At 31.5% G+C, this 22,470-nt stretch overlaps 1 protein-coding gene across 2 annotated transcripts in view; it reads right to left on the bottom strand.

Moving 5' to 3' along the window:
- The window catches only part of LOC110282721 (semaphorin-2A), a 557,110-nt gene that overhangs the window by 32,655 nt on the left and 501,985 nt on the right, over positions 1-22,470 (bottom strand). For both annotated transcript variants that reach the window (XM_043041274.3, XM_043041275.3), the window contains exons 5-8: positions 19,926-20,033; positions 7,346-7,451; positions 5,364-5,528; positions 3,480-3,601 (exon numbers count right to left, since the gene is read on the bottom strand). In XM_043041274.3, the coding sequence (XP_042897208.2) occupies positions 3,480-3,601; positions 5,364-5,528; positions 7,346-7,451; positions 19,926-20,033 (501 nt within the window). The remainder of the gene's footprint in view (positions 1-3,479; positions 3,602-5,363; positions 5,529-7,345; positions 7,452-19,925; positions 20,034-22,470) is intronic.

The raw sequence follows: 22,470 nt of genomic DNA, 5'->3' as shown, positions 1-22,470 counted from the left end.
AGTTTTTTGAAGTTATACTTCTTATGCGACTTCCAACAAGGTTGCGTTAAACGTTTAACGCTTCATTTTTATTGGCCGGGAAATCACGTGGTAGGATCCAGTTTTCCCTCATTCATTTCCATATTGTTTTGGTTCTCACTAGCATAAAAATAATAAAAATCATAAAAGTATTGTTTTTCTATAAATATTTTTTTTAGTTTGTTTTGATTCACATGTAATTTAATAGGGTAGTATTTTTTATTTTCAAATTTAGTGGTTAACAATTGTAAAAAATGAGTGAAAACAATCCCACGGACAATGCGACGGATTTAAGGTTATGTCAAGGTACGTCTCTTGTGAATATCAATTGATTGTTAGGTTTTCTCTTTTGAAATTACATTATGACGCATTCACATACATTACTAATACAAATACATTTTCCATGGCGAGACGATGAGGCAACCACAAGCACTTCCATTGGTTCAAGAGGTCCACGAGGGAAAAATGCACAAAATTACCGTTATTACAGAGCACGGAAGCGAGCGGAGCAGGAAAAAGAGTCGGTGAATAGAACTAGTGATCCTTCTACGACTGCTGATTCTTCTACAATTAACGTCGCAGGTTACGAAGTTAAACTTCTTCCGCGCGGAGGGACTCCACGCACTATTTTTTTAAATTTTAAATCACAAACTAAACTATAATTAGGTTTATTTTGTTAATTTTGAGCTTTTGCATATACACCAGAAACAAAAACGTAACTAGACTAGATTTGCAAATTCAACATAAAACCTAATTTAATATTATTAATATAAAACTGATGAAAAATGCCTCGAATTAAATATTTTAAAAATAGTCTATTATGGGTTATAACGTTCACTTTAATAAACTTTATTCATGAAGTCGGGGTTCCACTAAAAAAAAGGTTGATTATTTAGGGTTCCGTTGTCGAAAAAAATTGGGAACCGCTGCTCTAAAATAACAAATTTAGAAGGAAATAAATAAATTAAATGAATATTATTAGTCTCTGTAATGAGGTAGTAGGAAAGGAAATGTTTTTACAAACGCAGGTTACAAAATGACTTAAAAAAAAATAATAATTTGAAATTGGACCAGTTACCGTGTTTGAAAAGGTATCTTTTTCCATTAATGTTCCCTTTAACAAGCATGGGGATAATTTTTCACCTCCAGTTTGAACTTACATAAAGAGGGATTTTAACGACAAGTTGAGTTGCAGAGGGAAAAATAAAGTTTATCTGTATCCGGTTTATCCTTGCTTTTATAAAATGTTTTATTTTTTTTATTTTTACTCACGGGCAGAGTTCATTAATTTTTCACCCGATACTTTCAAACCAGTAAGAATACATTCAATTTATTTATTTTTTTATTATTTAAAATTCTGGCATTGCAAATTTATTTTAACTCTTTGAAGTTAGTAGCATATCATTTAAAAGTTGCGTAAATAAAACTAATACGATTTGTGCAAATCGAGAAGTTTATGTTTAGTTCGTGAAATTTAAAAACTACCGACAAATTTGCAATTAAAAAAATAAGAATGGTAATTTTTTTTATTATAGAAAGCTATACAGTATAAAAACACGCTTTTCAGATAAAGAAAATTCCTTAAAGAAAAGATAAATATTTGTAAAGAAATAAATATCTTCAAAGGAAACTGTCTTACAAATTTTTGCAAGCATTCAAAACTCAGAAACTTTTCAACGCAAAATATTAAATTAACTGATGTTAAAATGTAGTTTTTTTTTAGATACTTGTTCAATAACCGCTACTGAACAACTAACCTGATTCGGGTTCGAGTCTGAACGAGGATTCGAGTCTGATTTTGAACGAGGTCCAGAAAAAAAAAAAGAAACTCTTGGATAGGGACAAGTACCATAGCAGGGGAATTTCCATTGGAGCTAACTCCTATTTTCTTATATTTTTCATTTCTTCTTAATATGAAATTGTTTTTGTTTATTGCTTTTGGAATTGTTTAAGAAGTAGAAAAAATTATAATAGATTCGTTGCAAACAACAAAATTTCTTAACTCTTGGTGGTCAAGGGAAATTTTTTTATTTCCAACTAATTATTACAAAAATCCTCAAAAATCGCAATTTTTATTTCTGAACCGTAATCTTGATTACAAAATCGTAATGATGACGGATAATCGCAATAGATGGCACCTCTGTATACATATTAAATGATAAATAAAAAATACAAGACGTATTCATAACGCTGCAGAATAGATTAGCTGCAATCAACAAAATTTCTTAACTCTTGGTAGTCAAGGGGAAATAACTTATTTTAAACTAATTAATACTGAAATTCTCAAAAGTCGCATTTTTTATTACTCAACCTAAGACCCTAATCTTGATTTTGAAATCGTAAAGATGGCGTATAAATCGCAATAGATGGCACCTCTCTATGTATATTAAATATAAAATAAAAAATACCAGACTTAATTATAATGCTGCATAGTAGATACTTATTTTTTTTTAAGTTGCTCATTATAGATTAGTTGCAAACAACATAATTTCTTAACTCTTGGTAGTCAAGGGAAAATAACTTATTTTAAACTAATTAATACAGAAATTCTCAAAAGCCGTATTTTCTATTACTCAACCGTAAGACCCTAATCTTGATTATGAAATCGTAACGATGGCGTATAAATCGCAATAGATGGCACCTCTCTATGTATATTAAACATAAAATAAAAAATACACGACTTAATAACAATGCTGCATAATAGATACTTATTTTGGTTGCTCATAATAGATTAGTTACAAACAACATAATTTCTTAACTCTTGGTAGTCAAGGGGAAATAACTTTTTTTAAACTAATTAATACAGAAATTCTCAAAAACCGCATTTTTTATTACTCAACCGTAAGACTCTAATCTTGATTATGATAAATTGCAATAGATGGCACCTCTGTATATTGCAATAGCTGCAAACAACATAATTTCTTAACTCTTGGTAGTCAAGGGGAAATAACTTATTTTAAACTACTTAATATAGAAATTCTCAAAAACAGCATTTTTTAGTAATCAACCGTAAGACTCTAATTTTGATTATGATAAATTTCAATAGATGGCACCTCTATATATTGCAATAGATGCAAACAACATAATTTCTTAACTCTTGGTAAAGGGGAAATAACTAAGTAATACAGAAATTCTCAAGAATCGCATTTTTTATTACTCAACTGTAAGACCCTAATCTTGATTATGATAAATTCCAATAGATGGCACCTCTGTATATACATATTAAACATAAAACGAAAAATAACGGACTTATTCGTAACGATGCCATCTCGACAAATAACATTGCTTTTCTGCCTCAGCGTTGAAGAGCACATACAACACAAATAGTTACATCTCGAGTAAGAAGTAAAAACAGCAGTGGGCATTTATCAGGAAGAAAAACACTATCACTCGAGCAAAGAGGGTTTTTAGTAGCAGTCATAAAAAACAGCCCCCTAGTACAGCCCGTAAAAAGCACTCACCTTGCAAACCCTGGCCACTCTGGAGTAGATGCTTTTCCCGCAGTTGATGTACTCTACTGCACTCTCTCTGAAGAAGAAGTACACGTGTTCCCCGATGTCGTACGAACCCACGAAATTCGGTTCTGGAAAAAAAGAACGCAATCACCATCAGTCAAGTGCAAATGGAACGAATTTTGCACTTGTTGAGGGAGATGGGGTTCGACGAAATAGTGCGACTAAAACAACAGTAGTGCTTTTTGTTCCAGAAGAGCTTTTAAACGCTTTAAAAGCTTTTAACAGTTCGTTAAAAAAAATTTCGAAAAAGTTTAATTAGAAATACGTTTATAATTAATTTTAATTAATTAATTTTATAATTAATTTTATAATTGTTTATTTTATAATTATTAAATTTATAATTAATTTTATAATTGTTTAAATATTGAAAGGGAACATTTCATTTTCGTAACTAATTTAATTTTTGGCAACTTTAGTAACGAACTTATTTGCAATTTCTGTAACTGATCAAAATTGTTGGCAATTTTTGCAGCGAATTTAATTTATTGGCAACTTATGTGACTGATAAAATCTGTAGACCTTTTCGCAACTAATTTAATTTTTGGCAAGTTTAGTAACTAACTTATTTGCAATTTTTGTAACTGATTAAAATTGTTTGCGGTTTTTGCAGTGAATTTTATTTATTGGCAACTTATGTGACTGATAAAATCTGTAGGCCTTTTAGCAACTAATTTAATTTTTGGCAACTTTAGTAACTAACTAATTTGCAATTTTTGTTACTGATTAAAAATGTTGGCGATTTTTGCAGCCAGTTTTATCTATTGGCAACTTATGTGACTGATAAAATCTGTAGGCATTTTTGTAACTAATTTAATTTCTGGTAACTTTAGTAACGAACTTATTTGCAATTTCTGTAACTGATTAAAATTGTTGGCAATTTTTGCAGCGAATTTAATTTATTGGCAACTTATGTGACTGATAAAATCTGTAGACCTTTTCACAACTAATTAAATTTTTGGCAAGTTTAGTAACTAACTTATTTGCAATTTTTGCAACTGATTAAAATTGACTGATAAAATCTGTAGGCCTTTTCGCAACTAATTTAATTTTTGGCAACTTTAGTAACTAATTTATTTGCAATTTTTGTTACTGATTAAAAATGTTGGCGATTTTCGCAGCCAGTTTTATCTATTGGCAACTTATGTGACTGATAAAATCTGTAGGCATTTCTGTAACTAATTTAATTTCTGGCAACTTTAGTAACGAACTTATTTGCAATTTCTGTAACTGATTAAAATTGTTGGCGATTTTTGCAGCCAGTTTTATTTATTTGCAACTTATGTGACAGATAAAATCTGTAGGCATTTTTGTAACTAATTTAATTTTTGGCAACTTTAGTAACTAACTTATTTGCAATTTTTGTTACTGATTAAAATTGTTGGCGATTTTTGCAGCCAATTTAATTTATTTGCAACTTATGTGACAGATAAAATCTGTAGGCATTTTTGTAACTAATTTAATTTTTGGCAACTTTAGTAACTAACTTATTTGCAATTTTTGTTACTGATTAAAATTGTTTGCGATTTTTGCAGCGAATTTTATTTATTGACAACTTGTGTGACAAATATTGAACAGTAGACGACTTTTGAAAGTGTAATTTGTTGTCAATATTTGCAATTTTTGAAATTCTGCAGAAAGTTTTTATGCCTCTCACTATCAATATACTGTTTGTATTGTTTGATCCTACTATTATCGATCGTTGATTTAGAGTTACTCAAATTTAAGATCATGTAGTAAATAAGAACTGCTTGGGACATCGGGTAAAAGTGCAAAATGTTGAAATGAATTGGGAACACATAAGAAGCATGCAGAATTGAAATGTTTACTTACTGTCTAGCCACTTGGAGTCGTATTTGATGGTTCGTTTGAAAGGATGGAGTTCCACGCCAGTGGTTTTATTGTAAAGATTCGTCCTGAATATGACGGTGTCAGCTTTTGTAAACTCCGCAACCGTGCCGCTGTACAAACCAGGCAACCCGGAAGGATTTCCACGTTCTGCATAATTATACATATACATTAAGATGGCATTTGGACAAATACATAAATTTTCTTCAATTATGAATTTATTCACTTATAAACTGCTGTTTGTAGAAAATGCAACACCATGAAAGAATCATCAGAATCAAATGAAATTTAATGCAGAAACGACTTGTACTGATACAAATAAATGATGAAATTTTCAAAACAAAAGAAACAAATTAAGCGTCCGAAATCAGTATTTGGTGCAGCCACCACGCGCTGCAATAAGTGCTGCTATACGACGTGGCATGGAGTCAAACAGATGTTGAATATCTGCTTGAGGAAGAGAATTCCATATCGCTTGTATGCGCAACCAAAGTTCGTCTTTGGAAACTGCAGGACGCGGATCACGAGTGAGACGCCGACCAACCATATCCCACACGTGCTCAATAGGCGACATATCCGGCGAATAAGCAGGCCAAGGAAGAAGTTGCATGCGTTGTGCTGAACAGAAGTCTCTAACAGTCCGCGCAACATGTGGGCGTGCATTATCCTGCTGAAAGATAGCTCCAGGGATGCCTTGAAGGAAAGGAACGACTTCGGGCTGTAGCACTTCACGGACGTATCTGTTGCTATTGAGATTACCCTCAATTCGTATCAAATTGGATCGTCCATGATACGAAATCGCACCCCAGACCATAACTCCGGGTGTTCGACCACTATGTCGTTCAATAATACACTCAGGAAGGCAGCGTTGACCGGCATAACGTCTAACACGAACACGGCCATCATGGGTCCACAAATTGAAGCGTGATTCATCTGAAAAGACAACTTGGTGCCAATCAGCTCGCCAGTCTCTGTGCTCAAGAGCCCACTGCCGACGCAGCCGTCGATGATCCGCCGTGAGGGGAATCCTGTATAATGGCACCCTTGCACGCAATCCACGGCGCAGCAGACGACGACGAATTGACGAAGCCGACAATTGTACACCTGTAGCAGTAGACCAATGTGCTGCCAGCTGCCTGGAGGAAGCTGTGCGATCATTCACCGCCATGCGGAGCAGGTGTCGATCATCGCGCTCTGACGTCACCTTCTGTCGTCCAGTGCCTGTTTTTCGAGTTGTTCGGTGCTCGTCGGTCCACTGCTTCCAAACTCGCATCACTGTGGAACTGTTCCGCTGCATACGAGCTGCTATTGCGCGATAGGAAAATCCTCCTTCTCGAAGGCCGATTATCCTCCCTCGTTCAAACTCCGTAAGTTGCTTGAATTTCTTATTCTTCCGTCGTGGAGGCATACTCAGGTCTCACTAAACGTTTGCCACTAACAAATAATCATAGACTATTTTCAACGTCCCGCTACAGCACTTTATTTATACGCTTTCAGCATCAATTCAGAGGGCGCTGCGCGGGCCACGCACGCGCGATGGCTCTGAAACTTTATTAATTTGCATAATATCCTATAATTGACATTTGCTGTGAATTTCATTTGATTCTGATGATTCCTTCATGGTGTTGCATTTTCTACAAACAGCAGTTTAAAAAAAACCCAAATGTAAAAAGCAAGTCAAATATTATTTATTTTTTATAAACATGCAGCGTCACACTAGGAAATAAGTAAATTTTTCTGCGATTTGAATACAATATTAAATTCTATTTATTGATTGTTCTTTTCCTATAGAAGATTGGTAAATGAATATTATGAAGATTTTGTAAAATTCTAGAATAGCCCACCTCTTGGCGACTTGTTCAAATCCCGCCAAGTTGGCGATTATTACTGGGATCAACGTTGCTTTTGATTATTAAAAAAAAGAAGACCAATTAAATTATTGCCATTAAATTATTTGTAATACTCACCAACCCATACAGCAGTGGCGTTATCTTCTGGATCAAAAGGACACTTAGCTATTCCGTCACCAACACCCGGATGGTAATCACTTGGATTCAGGCGAGACAAGTTTGCCTGAAAAAAAAAATTTTTTTTTTTTACTTCAACTTAAGAATAAAAGATTACATATTTTAACATGTGTGGTAGCATTACCGTACGTAGAAAATAATTGAAGGATTAAGTTAAGCAATAGAGCTAAAATTATAGCAAACCAATAATTTTCTTTTTTAAATTATAATATTTGTTAAACTAAGTTAGTTAAATAAAAAGAAATAAACGTAATGTTCTACGTTCGCTAGGCTAATAATTATAAGTTTTATAGAATTTTTTTCCCAGTTTGAAAAAAAAAACAAGGAAAAATAAAGAAAATAAGAAAAGAATTTAAGAGCACCCAAGACACGATGCTTCATCGTGATTATCGCCCTACGTCGTATTTCATGTAATCGAAAAATGTAGAAAAAGTACAGAAATGAACATACTATAGTTTTGGTTCTATAAAAAAGACCTTCTACAGTGGTTAAACATTTCGTGTTTATACACTAAGGAAGGTTATGTATTAGTAATACTTATTTAAATATTCAAGCTATAATATGTACAAAAATTCTATTTCAGTAGGGACTTTTGAAAGAATCTTACTCAATTTTAGGGAATTTTAGGGAATTTCTTTAGGAAATTGAAAAATGTACAAAAACCATGAGAATTTTGATTAAACCAGTAGACCAAGAGAAACTGGCAAAATCCAGTAGTCTACTGGATTTTGCCATTTTCTCCCAGGAATATACTGGAAAATCCAGTAGAGTTGGCAGCTATGAGAACCTTATTTCAAAGAGAATGTTTCGAATGAGCCTACTAATTTTCTTTATTTCTTCCAAAAATAAGATAACGAAAGTACACATTACTACAAATATCGAGTACTTAAAACAACTTTTTGATAGGTCAGTTTAATATTCTCAGGTTTTACAAGAAACAGTGGTGACAAAATACACTTCTCGTTAATAAGACGTTCTACTTTTTTCTTCTTATTTTAAAGAATCTTTAGGAAGTGAGAGCTTATTCATATAATCCATTTAAATTCTGTTTCCAAAACATCAAAATAAAGCATCACAAGGAAAACTTCACTATAGAAGGCTGATGAAAAAAAAAGTTCAGCTCGAAAACTTAGTATGTTATCGCGTTCGAAAAGTTTTTTTCGTTTCTGAGAAAAGGCATGCATTTTAAAGTTTTATTTTCATCTCCAACAAGGAATAAAAAAAAGTTTTTTTTTATTCCTATTCCCGAACGGAGGAGAGGAGAGAAAAAGTTAGAATAATTCGATATAAATTATTCATGGTCGAGTATTAGAATACAATAATAAATGATTCAGGAGAGAAAAGGTATAAGAATAGAATAAATGTAATCACAGTCGGGAAACATCATTTATTCATCCTCCACATAACAGAAAGAAAGAAATAGAACTTTCGAATAGTAAGGTCAAAACATAGCATAAAATGAATCCATAAAAAATTTACGAACGGATTGTATTCTTCTGACTAGACTTAGATTTCGCCACATTCATCATTAATTTGAAAAAAAAAAGTTTATATGAAAGTATTTTTTGAGCAAGTAATTAGCATTAAGTAACTGATTTCATATAAAAAGAATAAAATAATTAATGAAGAGAAATCAAGTATTTATAACAAGGTAGATTTGATGGAGCTTTTTTATCCAAAAGAGTAATTAATTCCAATTAAATGCAAAGCTTCTTGAAATTCGGCATTGTTTTCATACTAATCAAAAAGTATTGCATTCTATTGGCTATTCTATGTCGATATTTTTGACCAGTATCAAGATAAAAAAAAGAATATTCTGTTAAAAAATCCCGGTTGCAGAATTTACGGAGTAAATCAGCAGTAGTACTAACTTCATCAATCTCTCAGACAAGCACAGTCAAACAGAGATTATTATTGCAAAAATGCAGATTAATCTAATACACAGAATTTAAAGAGTGAATCATCAGCAGCACTAACTTCATCCATCTCTCAGACAAAAGCAGTCAAACAGAGATTATTATTGTAAAACTGCAGCTTAATCTAATACACAGAATTTAAAGAGTGAACCAGCAGCAGCACTAACTTCATCAATCTCTCAGACAAGCACAGTCAAACAGAGATTATTATTGCAAAAATGCAGATTAATCTAATACACAGAATTTAAAGAGTGAATCATCAGCAGCACTAACTTCATCCATCTCTCAGACAAAAGCAGTCAAACAGAGATTATTATTGTAAAACTGCAGCTTAATCTAATACACAGAATTTAAAGAGTGAACCAGCAGCAGCACTAACTTCATCAATCTCTCAGACAAGCACAGTCAAACAGAGATTATTATTGCAAAAATGCAGATTAATCTAATACACAGAATTTAAAGAGTGAATCATCAGCAGCACTAACTTCATCCATCTCTCAGACAAAAGCAGTCAAACAGAGATTATTATTGTAAAACTGCAGCTTAATCTAATACACAGAATTTAAAGAGTGAACCAGCAGCAGCACTAACTTCATCAATCTCTCAGACAAGCACAGTCAAACAGAGATTATTATTGCAAAAGTGCAGATTAATCTAATACACAGAATTTAAAGAGTGAATCAGCAGCAGCACTAACTTCATCCATCTCTCAGACAAACACAGTCAAACAGAGATTATTATTGTAAAAATTTAGCTTAATCTAATATACACGTCGTAGACTTTGTGATAAGCTTTATTCCTGACACATAAAAACTTTATGTTGCTTAAATTGAAGTTGAATTTTATGAAAGGATACTAAAAATATAGAATAAATCCACAAACAATCCTGTAATCAAGTAACAGTAAAAATATATTTCTATACATGTCTCAAGAGCTTTTTTATTCTTTTTAAAAACGTTTTAAGCAATTTTCTCCATTTGTTTGCTTAGTTTTATGAAAGTGATAAATATATAAGAGGAAAATTAATCTACAAATGCTATAATAACGCTAATAGTTTTTAAACCAAAATAAAAATTGGGAATCTATTCTAGTTATTAAGCATAGTTAAATTTTGATCAATAGCAAGAATATAATAATATTCAGTTCAATAATAGAAATATTTCTAAGTTTTATATATCATACAGATCGCTCGTAAGTTTTCAGAAGTTTCTGCGCATGCTCGTTAACTATTTCATTTATCAATACTGGCGCATGCGCATTTCAGGTGCGCATGTGCAGTTCTTTCACAACTTAATGAACGGAAAAATGCATGATGATAAGTAAAAATACGAAACTTGTATGCAATTCAAACATTTTTATTTTTTGACAAATAATATAATATTTAATTGAAGTATAACCACTTTTTAACCAAAAACAAGAATAATCGATGCAGGAATACTGCATTAAGTAGTAATTAAAAACAATAAAATAAGACCTAAACTATTCTGTTACAAAAGTAATTTAACTCGAAGCAACCCATATCAAAATCCAACGATGTGGTTAGTAATTTTGAAACAGTTACATAAATGTTTTTTATGGAAGTAACTTCCTGTACAAGCTCCTTGCAGCCGCTATTCATCTTCAGTTATTTATGAAATAATTCAGTCTTTTTTGTGGGGCCGCAAGTCTAATTAATATACCGAAATCTAAAAGAAACGACAAAGAAAAAGTGAATTATAAAATCTTTAATGAGCGAATCAATAAAACACAATAATGAGGCCAAAGCTGTATGCAATTACTTAGGGAAACAAAATTAAAGAATAAACAAACCGAAGGAACGAGATGCCGGCGGTTAAAGTTACGTTTTTAAAATGATTTTTCTTAATGAAGTGGAAGCAGAGAGAACGAAGAGAGCAGCAAGCTGAACAAATCCTAACTTTAATAAGGATAAGAGGTATGCAAAGTCTCTAATTAGGTTTTATATTTAGTACAAATAGAAGAATATCGGATTTATTATGAAATTTTCTGATTCTAAAAAAATAAAAAATAATGTAATAAATGAAATTGGGTTTTGATTTTTTCGATTTTTTTTCCATTTATAACATTGAAAAGATGCTGAAAACTTAAAGGAATGCAAAAGATGGAAAAATAATTTGTAAAATAAATAAATTGAAAGAATGTTTATTTGTAGTGCTACGCTGTTCAGCAAATGTTTTGAATCATAAAAATAACTAAGTACTGATGAATACTATGATTATTGGTAGTTAACACTGTAAACATAATAATTTATATTGATTCAATATTTAAAAATGGGTACTATGAAAACGATATGTGAACGGGAAGACTATGAATTCGATAATTCATAATGAACACTATGTTCAATGATGAATGATAAGATCGCAATACTTGATAGTGGAAAATGACTTTTGATGGGGAAAAGATAGTTGACTATGGATTGTATGAATACGATATTTGATAATGAATACTATGAATTCAGTATTTGATAACTAGCACTATGGACATAATGTTCGGTGATGAATGCTAGTATTGCAATATTTGAGTGAGAGAACAATAAATATGTCATTTGACATTTAATCGATATTTGGCAATGGGTACTATGAATATGATATTTAACAATGAATAAAATGTTCGAAAATGACTACAAAGATTTGGCAGTAAATATTAGAAATTTGACATTTCATAGTAAATACTAGAAATTTAACATTTCATAGTAAATACATTTGACAATGCATACAATGAATACGGTGACTAGTATGACTGATAATGAATGCCATTATATTGCTGTTTGATAATGTATATTATAAATATTGCATTTAATAGTGAATACGATGTTTGACGTTGGATATGATGAATACATTACTAGATAGAGAATATAATAACGACGATGAATACGTTCTTATTTACTAACTAATTTGACGATAAATACAATGTTTGATAATGTACAAAATACATTAAACGTTGAAAGTTTGATATATGGAACGGTGTGCTATATATGAGGAATATAAAATGTCGCTTGATATTAAATGCACTTTTAAGGCGATAGTAGATAATAGCCTAAACTTGTTGCTTCGTGATTTTATAGTATTTATAAATTTTCGATTGTAATTGGGAAATTATAATTACATTTTATTATTGAGCCGCGATGGCCCAGGGGATAGAACGTTACCTTCCAATGAGGTGAACCGGGTTCGAATCCCAGCGATGACTGGTCGATACGGTCGCTCGCATCGACCACACTGCTGACGTGAAATATCCTAAGTGGTAGACGGATCATGGGTTAGAGTCCCCTTGCCGTCAGGCTAACCGTGGGAGGTTCACGTAGTCTTCCTCTCCATGTAGCGCAAATGCGGGTTAGTTCCATCAAAAAGTTCCCCACGAAGGCAAATTTCTCCCAATACCTGATCAAGGAGTTATCTTGTCTTCTGGATTGGGCTCAAAATTACAAGGCTACGGAGCTGAACAGTAGTAGTCGTAAACCTAAAATTGAGTCGGCTGTTCAACGAAGGATATAAAATTATAAGAAAAGTAAAGTAAATTTTATATTTTTTTTTACGAATGTGTTTAAAAATGAACACCAATTTTTATGAGGGTAATAAACTTAAATTTTTTGATAAACTGAAATGTTTAATACTGAAGTCCTAAATACCGTATACAAAAAAAAAAGAAAAAAAAAAGAAGAAAAAAAAGAAGAAAAAACTGAAATGGAAAAGAATTTTTTAAGTAGTTCAAAAGAAGCCATTTATTGTATACACACATATATATAAATATATTAAGTTCAACTTTTAGCCTATTAGATGATTTATCACAAAACTGTTCCAATTTCTACCTTTTTTTTTATATTCTTAACAAAGTCTGTCTCCATGAAATTGGAACAAAAATAATAATCCACAAAACATGATAAATTCATTTCAGCAAAATAGAAGATCTATAAATGAATGTTAGCTCGGACCTTCCTGGTTAAAAAAAAAAGTATTCTTATGAAATATTTGCGGTGACATACTTTTTTTCGATTTGTCACCCCTTCCTTTTCTTTCTGGAAATCGAAAATCCGGTGATGGACGACCCCAAACCAGAACCGTTTGTCATCTACCGGTTCCCTCCATCCAAGTTACTCCAAAGATTGATATTAATAGCTCAGAGCAGAAGCCTTGTTTCGTTACCTGCCCGTGCCAGCGATGTATGGATGCGTTGGTAGCTTATGGGGATTGATTGGTAGTACCTGAACACCCCCCTCCTCGTCATTTCTGGGACAGTCTTGTCCCGTTTGTTCCAGAGAAACAAAAAAAACATCTTTTGGCACTCAGTCGTTGCTTTTTTTTCTTTCTTCTTTGGAACAATTTGGGAATCTCGTTAAAGAGCTTGAAATGAAGGTATCATTTGTCGTCGTTAAACTGAAACGTGTGGAAAAGTGATCTTCAAAAAGTTTTGATAAATAGCTGTTGTAAGTTCCGTTAGCTTTTGTGTCTCGAGATATTGAGGTGGGGTGAAAATGATTCGGTTTCTGAACAAATTAAATAAAGAAAAGAGTGTGTGTAGATTTGTAAAGGTATCTTTCAAAAATTAAAAACAGGCATTGGAAATTGAAGTTTTGTTGCAAAAAACTGTCTCAATTGATGTTTGTCGTCGGATTGGTTTTCAAATCCTGGCTATATGCGTGTTTCAAGACGTCTCAAAATACTATTCCTTCTTAAGTATTCATATTTATATTAAAATCACCGTCAAGACTGTTATTATAAGTTAATAATAAAAAGAATATAAAAATACTTTAAATTATCATTATGTAAATACATTAAGACAGACTGCTGGTGAAAATAAAAAGATAAAAAGAATTCTAAGGAAATTATCAAACAGCAGCTGTCACCATAGCAACGCATGCAATGATGACGCATGCGCACTGTTTATTATATTATTCTTGAAAATTGTTGAAAAGCGTGATGACGTAAAAATAAAGTTCACACACCACAGAACCCAAAACCGATTTTGCCATGGGTAATACATGGATAAGGAAAGGAAATATTTAAACAGTCTTTTTAGCATGCAGAATGCTAAATGAAGAGTACTAAAAATTCTAGAACGCTACACAAACATAGATAATGTCTAGATTACGAGGCAGAATTTGTCAATTTAAAACGTTCATAAAAAGAAATAATCGTTTTTTTCGCATGCTTACTTTATGATAGGAAATTTGGGAAGTTTGACGAGGAAGATTTGTGCGAAGAAAAGCTTTGTACTATCGGAAAAATATGAGAATGAATCGTAGAACAATAAGGATGTGATTAAACTCACGAGAATGCTTGCGAGAGTGATTAAATTGAAAAACAGAATGCAAAAGATGACTTGATTGCGAAACAACATACAAGAGTGTCTAAATTGCAAGACAGAGAACGCGAATAAAGATTCAATTTCGTCCATAAGGACAATATAATCAAGGCAGAATACGAAAATGACTGTACTGCAAACGATTAAATTGCGAGTGCAAACGATTAGATGTGCAAACGATTAAATTTTAAATTACGAGACAGAATACATAAATAATTAAGTTGCGAGACAGAATGCATAAATAATTAAGTTACGAGATATAATGCATAAATAATTAAGTTACGAGACAGAATTCAAGAATGAATGAATTGCAAAAGAGAATGCAAGAGTTACTAAATTGGAAGACAAAATGTAAAACTAGATTACGAAAGAGAATGCGAAAAGAACCAAGTTGAAAAACATGATGTGAGAATGACAAGATAAAAATGAATGAAACAGAAGACAGAATGTGAGAATGACTAGAATGCAAGACAAAATAAATGAATCGGCATTCAGAATCTGAGAAAGACTAGATTGCGAGACAGAATGCTTTAATGACTAAATAGTGAGACGTTGTGTTTCTTCGATTCACAATTATTAGAATGATTAAAATGACAATGATTAGAATGATTAATTAATTGATTCGATTATTTTAATAAATCTTCAAAATACAAAATATTTTAATCTTGATTAATAAATATAAACCATAGCAACACAAAAGAGCTTTTATTTTACAACTTCTCATAACGAAGTAATCTATGTAAAACGTAAATTTAAGAGTTAATGCTTAAATACGAATAATGATGCTTGAAAATTAGTTTTTCCATTATCATTTATTATTTATGACTGTACTAACTAAACATAAATGCTTCAAGTTCAAAAAAAATATCTTGAATAATGAATAAAATGATGCCTACAGTAAAACTATTAAGATTAAAATTTTTTTCCCTTTTTTTAAATTTAATTTCTGAAGTATTTGAGTGAAAGTGCGTTATAGTTTACATACACCCTCATCCGAGAATATAAATTTGGCGAGAAACTATTAATTTCACGGTTGGCGAGAACTGTTTAAAGGATATAATATTTCTTGCACTCGCCCGTAACATACTCAGCTAGGAAAAATCAATAGACTTATTAACTTGGATCGAAAGCCAATTATTTTATGCTTAAAAATTGCTCTGGGCTTCTGATATACGTCCGTATAAAAAAAAATATTCGAAAATTTCCTTCCATAGCTTTTGTTTTCATGTAGTATTTCATGGAGGAAAAAAAAGGAAGTTTTTTTTCACCTTTAAAAAAGTTTCTAAAGATCGATTTTAATTTGAAGTGGTAAGGATGTTTCGAGTTTAGGTGAAGCAAAGCTGACAGTAATGTATTACGCTTTAAATTTAAATTCCGACTTTTTTTTTTTTTTAAGTTTAGAAAAATGAAGAGTTCAATGTGATTTTTCATTAGTTTGATATAATTCTTTTAATAAAATACTCCAACAATATGAGATTTAAAATTAGCTTTTTGAATTTTGCTTTTAAAGCTATCTTATTTTAATATTGAAATAATTTTAATAATGAACTGAAATTCCATTAAAAATAAAATTGATATTTTTCAAAAGAACTTTTTTTTTACCGTTCAAAATGAATTTTTATTTCATAGAAATTTATAAATTATATTCGAGTTATTAAAAATTATGATCCATTAAAATTAATGCACTTTTTTAAAGAGACACTAATGCACTATTTTTAGCTAAATGTTCTTTTTCAATTATTCTTAGAAATATGGAACTATTGTATATTATTTAAGAGAGGTAATTAGTCATAAAGAAAACATTACGTGACTGACTTATTACCGTAATAAAATGTTTCTGCTTCTTAAGTTTTAGACGGTAGTGCAAATTTCCACGGTAAAATATAAATAACATTTGAAAATTTCAATTTTTGAAATGAAACTTATAATCCGACATAACAATGATGGATGTTTTAACAAATATTTCATCCTCGCTGAAATTTATTTTCTTAAACTGCCTTCATGAGAATACTTAATTTTTTTCTTTTTGATATTTCCAAGATGAAATATAGATACGATTGCTGAGATAATTGTATTAATAATATTCATTACGAAGATTTATACTTTTTCACTCGAAATGATGTGTTTTAAAATTTCTTTTCATGAAGTATGGCTTCTTTTTCATCCAACAATTAGAAGAAAGCAATTAGTCGGAGGCGATGATAATTAAGTTACATTTTTGTGTATTATTTAAAAATAGCGGAGCATTTACATCTTTGATATTGTTGCTTGGATATTGATAATCAATTACTAAAGGAGTCGCGGTGGCTCAGGGGATAGAGTGATCACCTTCCAAAGAGGTGAACTGGGTTCGAATCTCAGCTTTGACTGGTCGATACGAATTCAGCAACCACAGAACTGATGTAAAATATCCCTAATATCCTCAATGGTTGGCGGATCATGGGTTAGAGTCCCCTTGCCGTCAGACTAACCGTGAGGGGTTTTCGTTGTTTTCTTCTCCATGAAACGCAATCGTGGGTTAGTTCCCTCAAAAAGTCCTCCAGGAAGGCAAAATTTTACTCAATACTTGATCCAGGAGTTCCAATTCCCTTGTCTTCTGGATTGGGTTCAAAATTACAAGACTAGAGTTGAACATTAGTAGTCATAAACTCAAACAATTGGGTCGACTGTTCAACGACGATTATAAATTATAAATCAGTTACTAAAAAAAGCGTGGTGGCTCAAGGAATAGAGCGTTCTCCTTCCAATGAGGTGAACTGGGTTCGAATAACAGCAATGGCTGGTCGATACGAATTCCGCACCCGGCTAGCACCGACCACAGTGCCGACGTAAAATATCCTCAGTGGCAGACGCATCATGGGTTAGAATCCCCTTGCCGTCAGGCTAACTGTGGGAGGTTTTCCTCTCCATGTAGAGCAAACGCGGGTTACTTCCATTAAAAAAGTCCTCCACGAAGGCAAAATTTCTCCCAATACTTGATCCAGTAGTCTTCTAGATAGGGTTCAAAACTACAATGCTACGGAGTTGAACATTAGTAGTCTTAAACCCCAAAATTGGGTAAGCTGTTCAACCACGGTTATAAAATAAAATAAAATATTAATTCAAAATTTAAAAAAAAAAGAGACACGCGGCATATCTCTAGACAGTAAGCGGTGGGAAAAAATCTATTGAAACTAAATTATCATCGCCAAACTGAATTACGCGGCGCCAAAAAAAGAATCGGCGATATAAATTACACTATTCTCAAGTGACGCCATTTTATGTAAGTAAAATTTCATTATGTCTCCTAGTTTAGTTATTTACTTTATGCCTCATGTTTAATAACAAGAGGGACATGAAAATACGTCCTGGGGACTTAAAACGAAACAAAATCAATCCATCTCGGTATTTTTCTAATACTATTCAAACAGTAAATGAATACTCTAATTAAGAGTGAATTATTCATCAGGCAAGAATCACTATTAAGACAAAACAGAACTAAGAAATCCTCTCCGAAATTCGAAACGTTCATTCCCGATCTCCCGTTTTGTTTATTTTTTTAATGAGAAACTAATATCCTCGCTCATTAAGTAAATACAAAAATGGGAAAACATTAATCCAATTTTGAATTCCACAAAAGTTAAAGATCTAAATGTCACAGAAACTTCTCCTTTAATTTTTCCGCTTCATTTTTCTTACAAAACCATTTGTATCCAGTTTTTATTTTTTATTTTTTCCCAATTAAAAAAAATAAAAACGAGTAAAACGACAAGATATCGTCTGCTGCATTTTACGTGTTCGCTGAATATTGTCTTGATTACTTTTTAACGATGCACCCACTCGTGTATTTTGTTTAGATTTTTTTTTCTTCTTCTTGTTTATCAGATAATATATACGATGATCATCATTAGTTTGCTTAACGAGTTAGTACAGATTGCTGGAAAAATTATTTTTGTCTAGTTTACCTTTCTATGACAATGGGGACTTATTAACTTTTTTGCCAGTGGAAAAAGAAGAAAAATCACTCGCGTTTGAAAATGGGAATTTAACAATATTTTTTAAAATTTCGTTTTAATTTCATTTACTTTTCGTTGAATAGGAAATGAATATATATATCTATGATACTTTCATTAAAAAAGTTAAAACAATTGAAGAGCAATTTATTTTTTAAGTAATCATGTTTGCATTCATGCATAGATTGTTAAATATCAAATAGTTAAACTTTATTTTCTACAATGACTTAATCATTGATTCGTTTTCTATTGTACTGAGATAAATAAATTTTTATTAAAAGTGTTTTGGTCTTGCTTTATTTAAATCAATCATTTATTTGATTTTTAACTACACAAAAAGTTTTAACTTAGTAAAATAAAACATTAAAGCATTTACTCTAAAAATAGTTATACAATCTTTTTTTGTTAAATAAATCTTACCGTTTATTTTTTGTCTCAAATTTTTTTATCTGTTTCCGAGAGTTATACTCGATAAAGAGAGTAAAAAATTAGACTAACGATTTAAAAAAAATATTTGAAACATGAAAGCAGTTAAGGATAAGAAAACGATTTTTTCAGTAAATCCATCAGATAGGGCAAACATTTTTGTCCTAGAGTTTCGTATCCTTTTTTTTTTAGTTCAAATGTTTTCAACCAGATGGTGCTACAATCAATAAATCTATACATCAAAAAAAAAAAAAAAAAAAAAAAAAAAAAAACCTGAAAATTTCTTCATAATTTAAGACATACAGTTATAGTTCGTTCACCAGGAGTTGGCACTTGGATCCGCCTTCATCACGTGGTATCCGACGATACTATTTCGCTATTTTTGGAAGAAGGACGAGAGCAATGCTGAACAAGGTTCTATTTGGCGATCGTATGACAAAAATATTTATTTCGTAATCTTCATGTGTATTTTTTTAACATTAAATATTTTATAAATTTGATGTTATTGAGTGACTAGTTTGTCATTTTTTGAGATATTTTGCTGCAATATATTTAATTAACGAAAAGTATAATAACAGATGATAAAGCGTAGTAAGTGACGGAAAAATAATTCACTGTTTGCTTTGGAGCACATTTAGGGTTGTCTCAATTTCAAGCGCGGAGATGTCTCTCTTCTTACTCCCGAGCTGAAGTGAACTCTGCTCCCGAGGAGCTGGAGCCAAGCGTCAACTCCTGGTGAACGAACTATAGTTATACACTGATTTGAGAAATAGAAATAGAAACTTGTGCCTCAATACATTATTTGCGTTTTTCTTTTGTTTCATTGAACTAAAGAATGAGATTCTACATATTTTTTTAAATACTCACGTGAATGACATAATCCATGGGATTATGAGCGTTGGTCCCGCAAACATAAAGTTTGCTTCCATCTCCGATTGGCTGAATCACTCGGATGTGATTCCGGCAATCATAATGCTAAAAAGAGAAGAAAAAAAATATTTTTAGGTTTATTTTTTTAAAGTTCAAAACAATAACATAGAACAAATGAAAAAAAACAAACATTTGTTTAAATTGATTTATTTTATAATGTTCTAAACTATTCCCAAACTTAATGGTGAAGGTAGTATCAACTGAGGATATTTTTCGATTAGATGCACTGTTTTGCTGGACACTCGGTACCACTGACCCCTCCCCTCTGCAGGCCGTTGTTTTTAGGAAATAAATTTGGTAATTTAAGTCGATTCAGACTGAACTTTCCAAATCATTTGTGATATGCATATTTATCGCTTCACAATTATAAACAGAAACAGGCCGGGATAGCCTGAGTGCTAGGGGGTAAGACCCATGCCCCAGAGGTCGTGAGCTCGATCCCCACCAATCGAAGTCTCCCCGTGTAGTAAATGGAGATTGGTGCACTTTAAATCTGTTGGGTCACAAAGTCCTCCAAGTTCCCATTTCAAATCAATACCTATGGGGGTACTGAATTGGGGATTGATCATTCTCTGGTTCGGGTCAAAATTACGATTTGTGGAATAATGAATGGATGTATGAATGGGTCCGCCCTTTAAATAGGGCTGTGACGTGTGTGGGTGAAGTCGTATTCTTGACCATAGACGGCGCCACTGAAAAACAAGAAACGCACACTCTGCCATAAATTCGCTTGGTTTCAACCAAGCAGGCTTGCATTGCAAATGGCATTAGAGAAAACAACACTAAACAAAAATCTGCAGCCTTCAAATTTGTATGAAGTCGGATAGTATACAACACGAATGCATATGAAAATATGCTTAAAAAATTATTTTTTTAATATCTTAAAATATACAAAAATAAATTTGTTTCTATTTTATAATGTTTCAAGGGAAAATTTATCTCTGCATATTATTTAATAATTAAGAAATAATTATTTACCTACTACAGCAATAAAATAACCTATTGCAATTAAAGCTATTATAACTAGTAAATAATCATTAACTTAATTATAAAAAGACATGAAAACGAATTGATGTAAATTAATAGACCATAATTTTTAACATAATCAAAAACTATATATAACTTAATAATTAAAGTTATACATTTAATATCATATAAAGTTATATCATTATTAACATAATTACATAGCTTAATAGAAAAAAAATTACATGCAGAATTTCTTAACAAAATTATAGCAAAACTTTATTATACTTTTTATTTCTTAGTGGAATTAACATTTATGTATGGTAAAAATCTCCACATCAAATTTTCGCATAACAAAATAAATAAAAAAATTATTACATGCAACAAAAAAGCAAATATTAAATTAAACGCAGCCTAAGAATGTTTATGTAACATAATTTTTGATGAAAACATATTTTTTTTTCCTTTTCAAAACACACTCAACAGGGTTCTCTATTGACTAGACTGAAAATTAGATTAATTAAAAGTTAAATGGATCAACTCATTTAATTAAAGTCTCAATCTAATAATGGAATCTAAAAAGGTACACAGAGAAGGGGAACATAGGGAAAAAAAGGTCGTTCTAGTAGAGTTGAGTTGTTTGAAAAATGTAAAAAGATTAAAAGAGAACTTGTACTTGTACTTAAAATAGATGAATGCTTTTTTGTCGGGTGGTGATTCATATGTAGTTTTAATATCGAGTAAAGCTATTAATGAGTTAGGTAAGCTATATACAATATTGAGTTAAATTTAGATATATTAATAAGAATAATATTTATTTTTAATATTTAATTCAAAAACTAACCAGTAAACCATGACTAAAGCTTGTTGAACGCACAGATATTGGATAAAAATTTCTTTATGTCCTTGAGCAATATAGAAATTCGAAATGAAATAATATTTATGCAGCACTAAGATAAAAAAAAAACAACAACATTACAAAAATACATTTTAATTATTTTTGGTTTCTTTATAAACAGAATTTCTTTTTCTGAAGTTCATCCAAACTTTTTGTACAGGGTGTGCAGCTACGCCATATAAATCTAACCATAAATAATGGCATAGCATCGAAAAATATATTTCATATTGTTATTTATTTGCGAGTCATATTCCGTGTATGACGCGAGCAATTATTTCCAATTCTAGAAGTAATTTTTCACCACATAAAATATTTACTTCTAATAATCCATTTGAAAAATTCACAAATAAGTCAATCACCATAAGAGCTCATTATTTATTTGCGAGTCATATTCCGTGCATGACGAGAGATGAAACAGTTCACCTATTCTGTTTCAAAACAAGCCGTTGCCCGTTACAATTTTTGAATGAATAAATTATGCAATCCTATATCAAATATTGACTAATATTAACCCATTTGAAAATTGTAATTTGTGAGTCATATTCCGTGCATGATACGAGATGAAACAGTTCCCCCATTCAGTTTCAAAACAAGCCGTTGTCCGTTACAATTTTAGAATGA

This window comes from Parasteatoda tepidariorum, chromosome 9 (assembly GCF_982258835.1).
Source record: "Parasteatoda tepidariorum strain Cologne lab strain chromosome 9, Ptep-v5.0, whole genome shotgun sequence".
NCBI classification, from domain to species: domain Eukaryota; kingdom Metazoa; phylum Arthropoda; class Arachnida; order Araneae; family Theridiidae; genus Parasteatoda; species Parasteatoda tepidariorum.
Note: the sequence above shows the minus strand (reverse complement) of the source record. Positions and strands in the feature narration are given on the sequence as shown.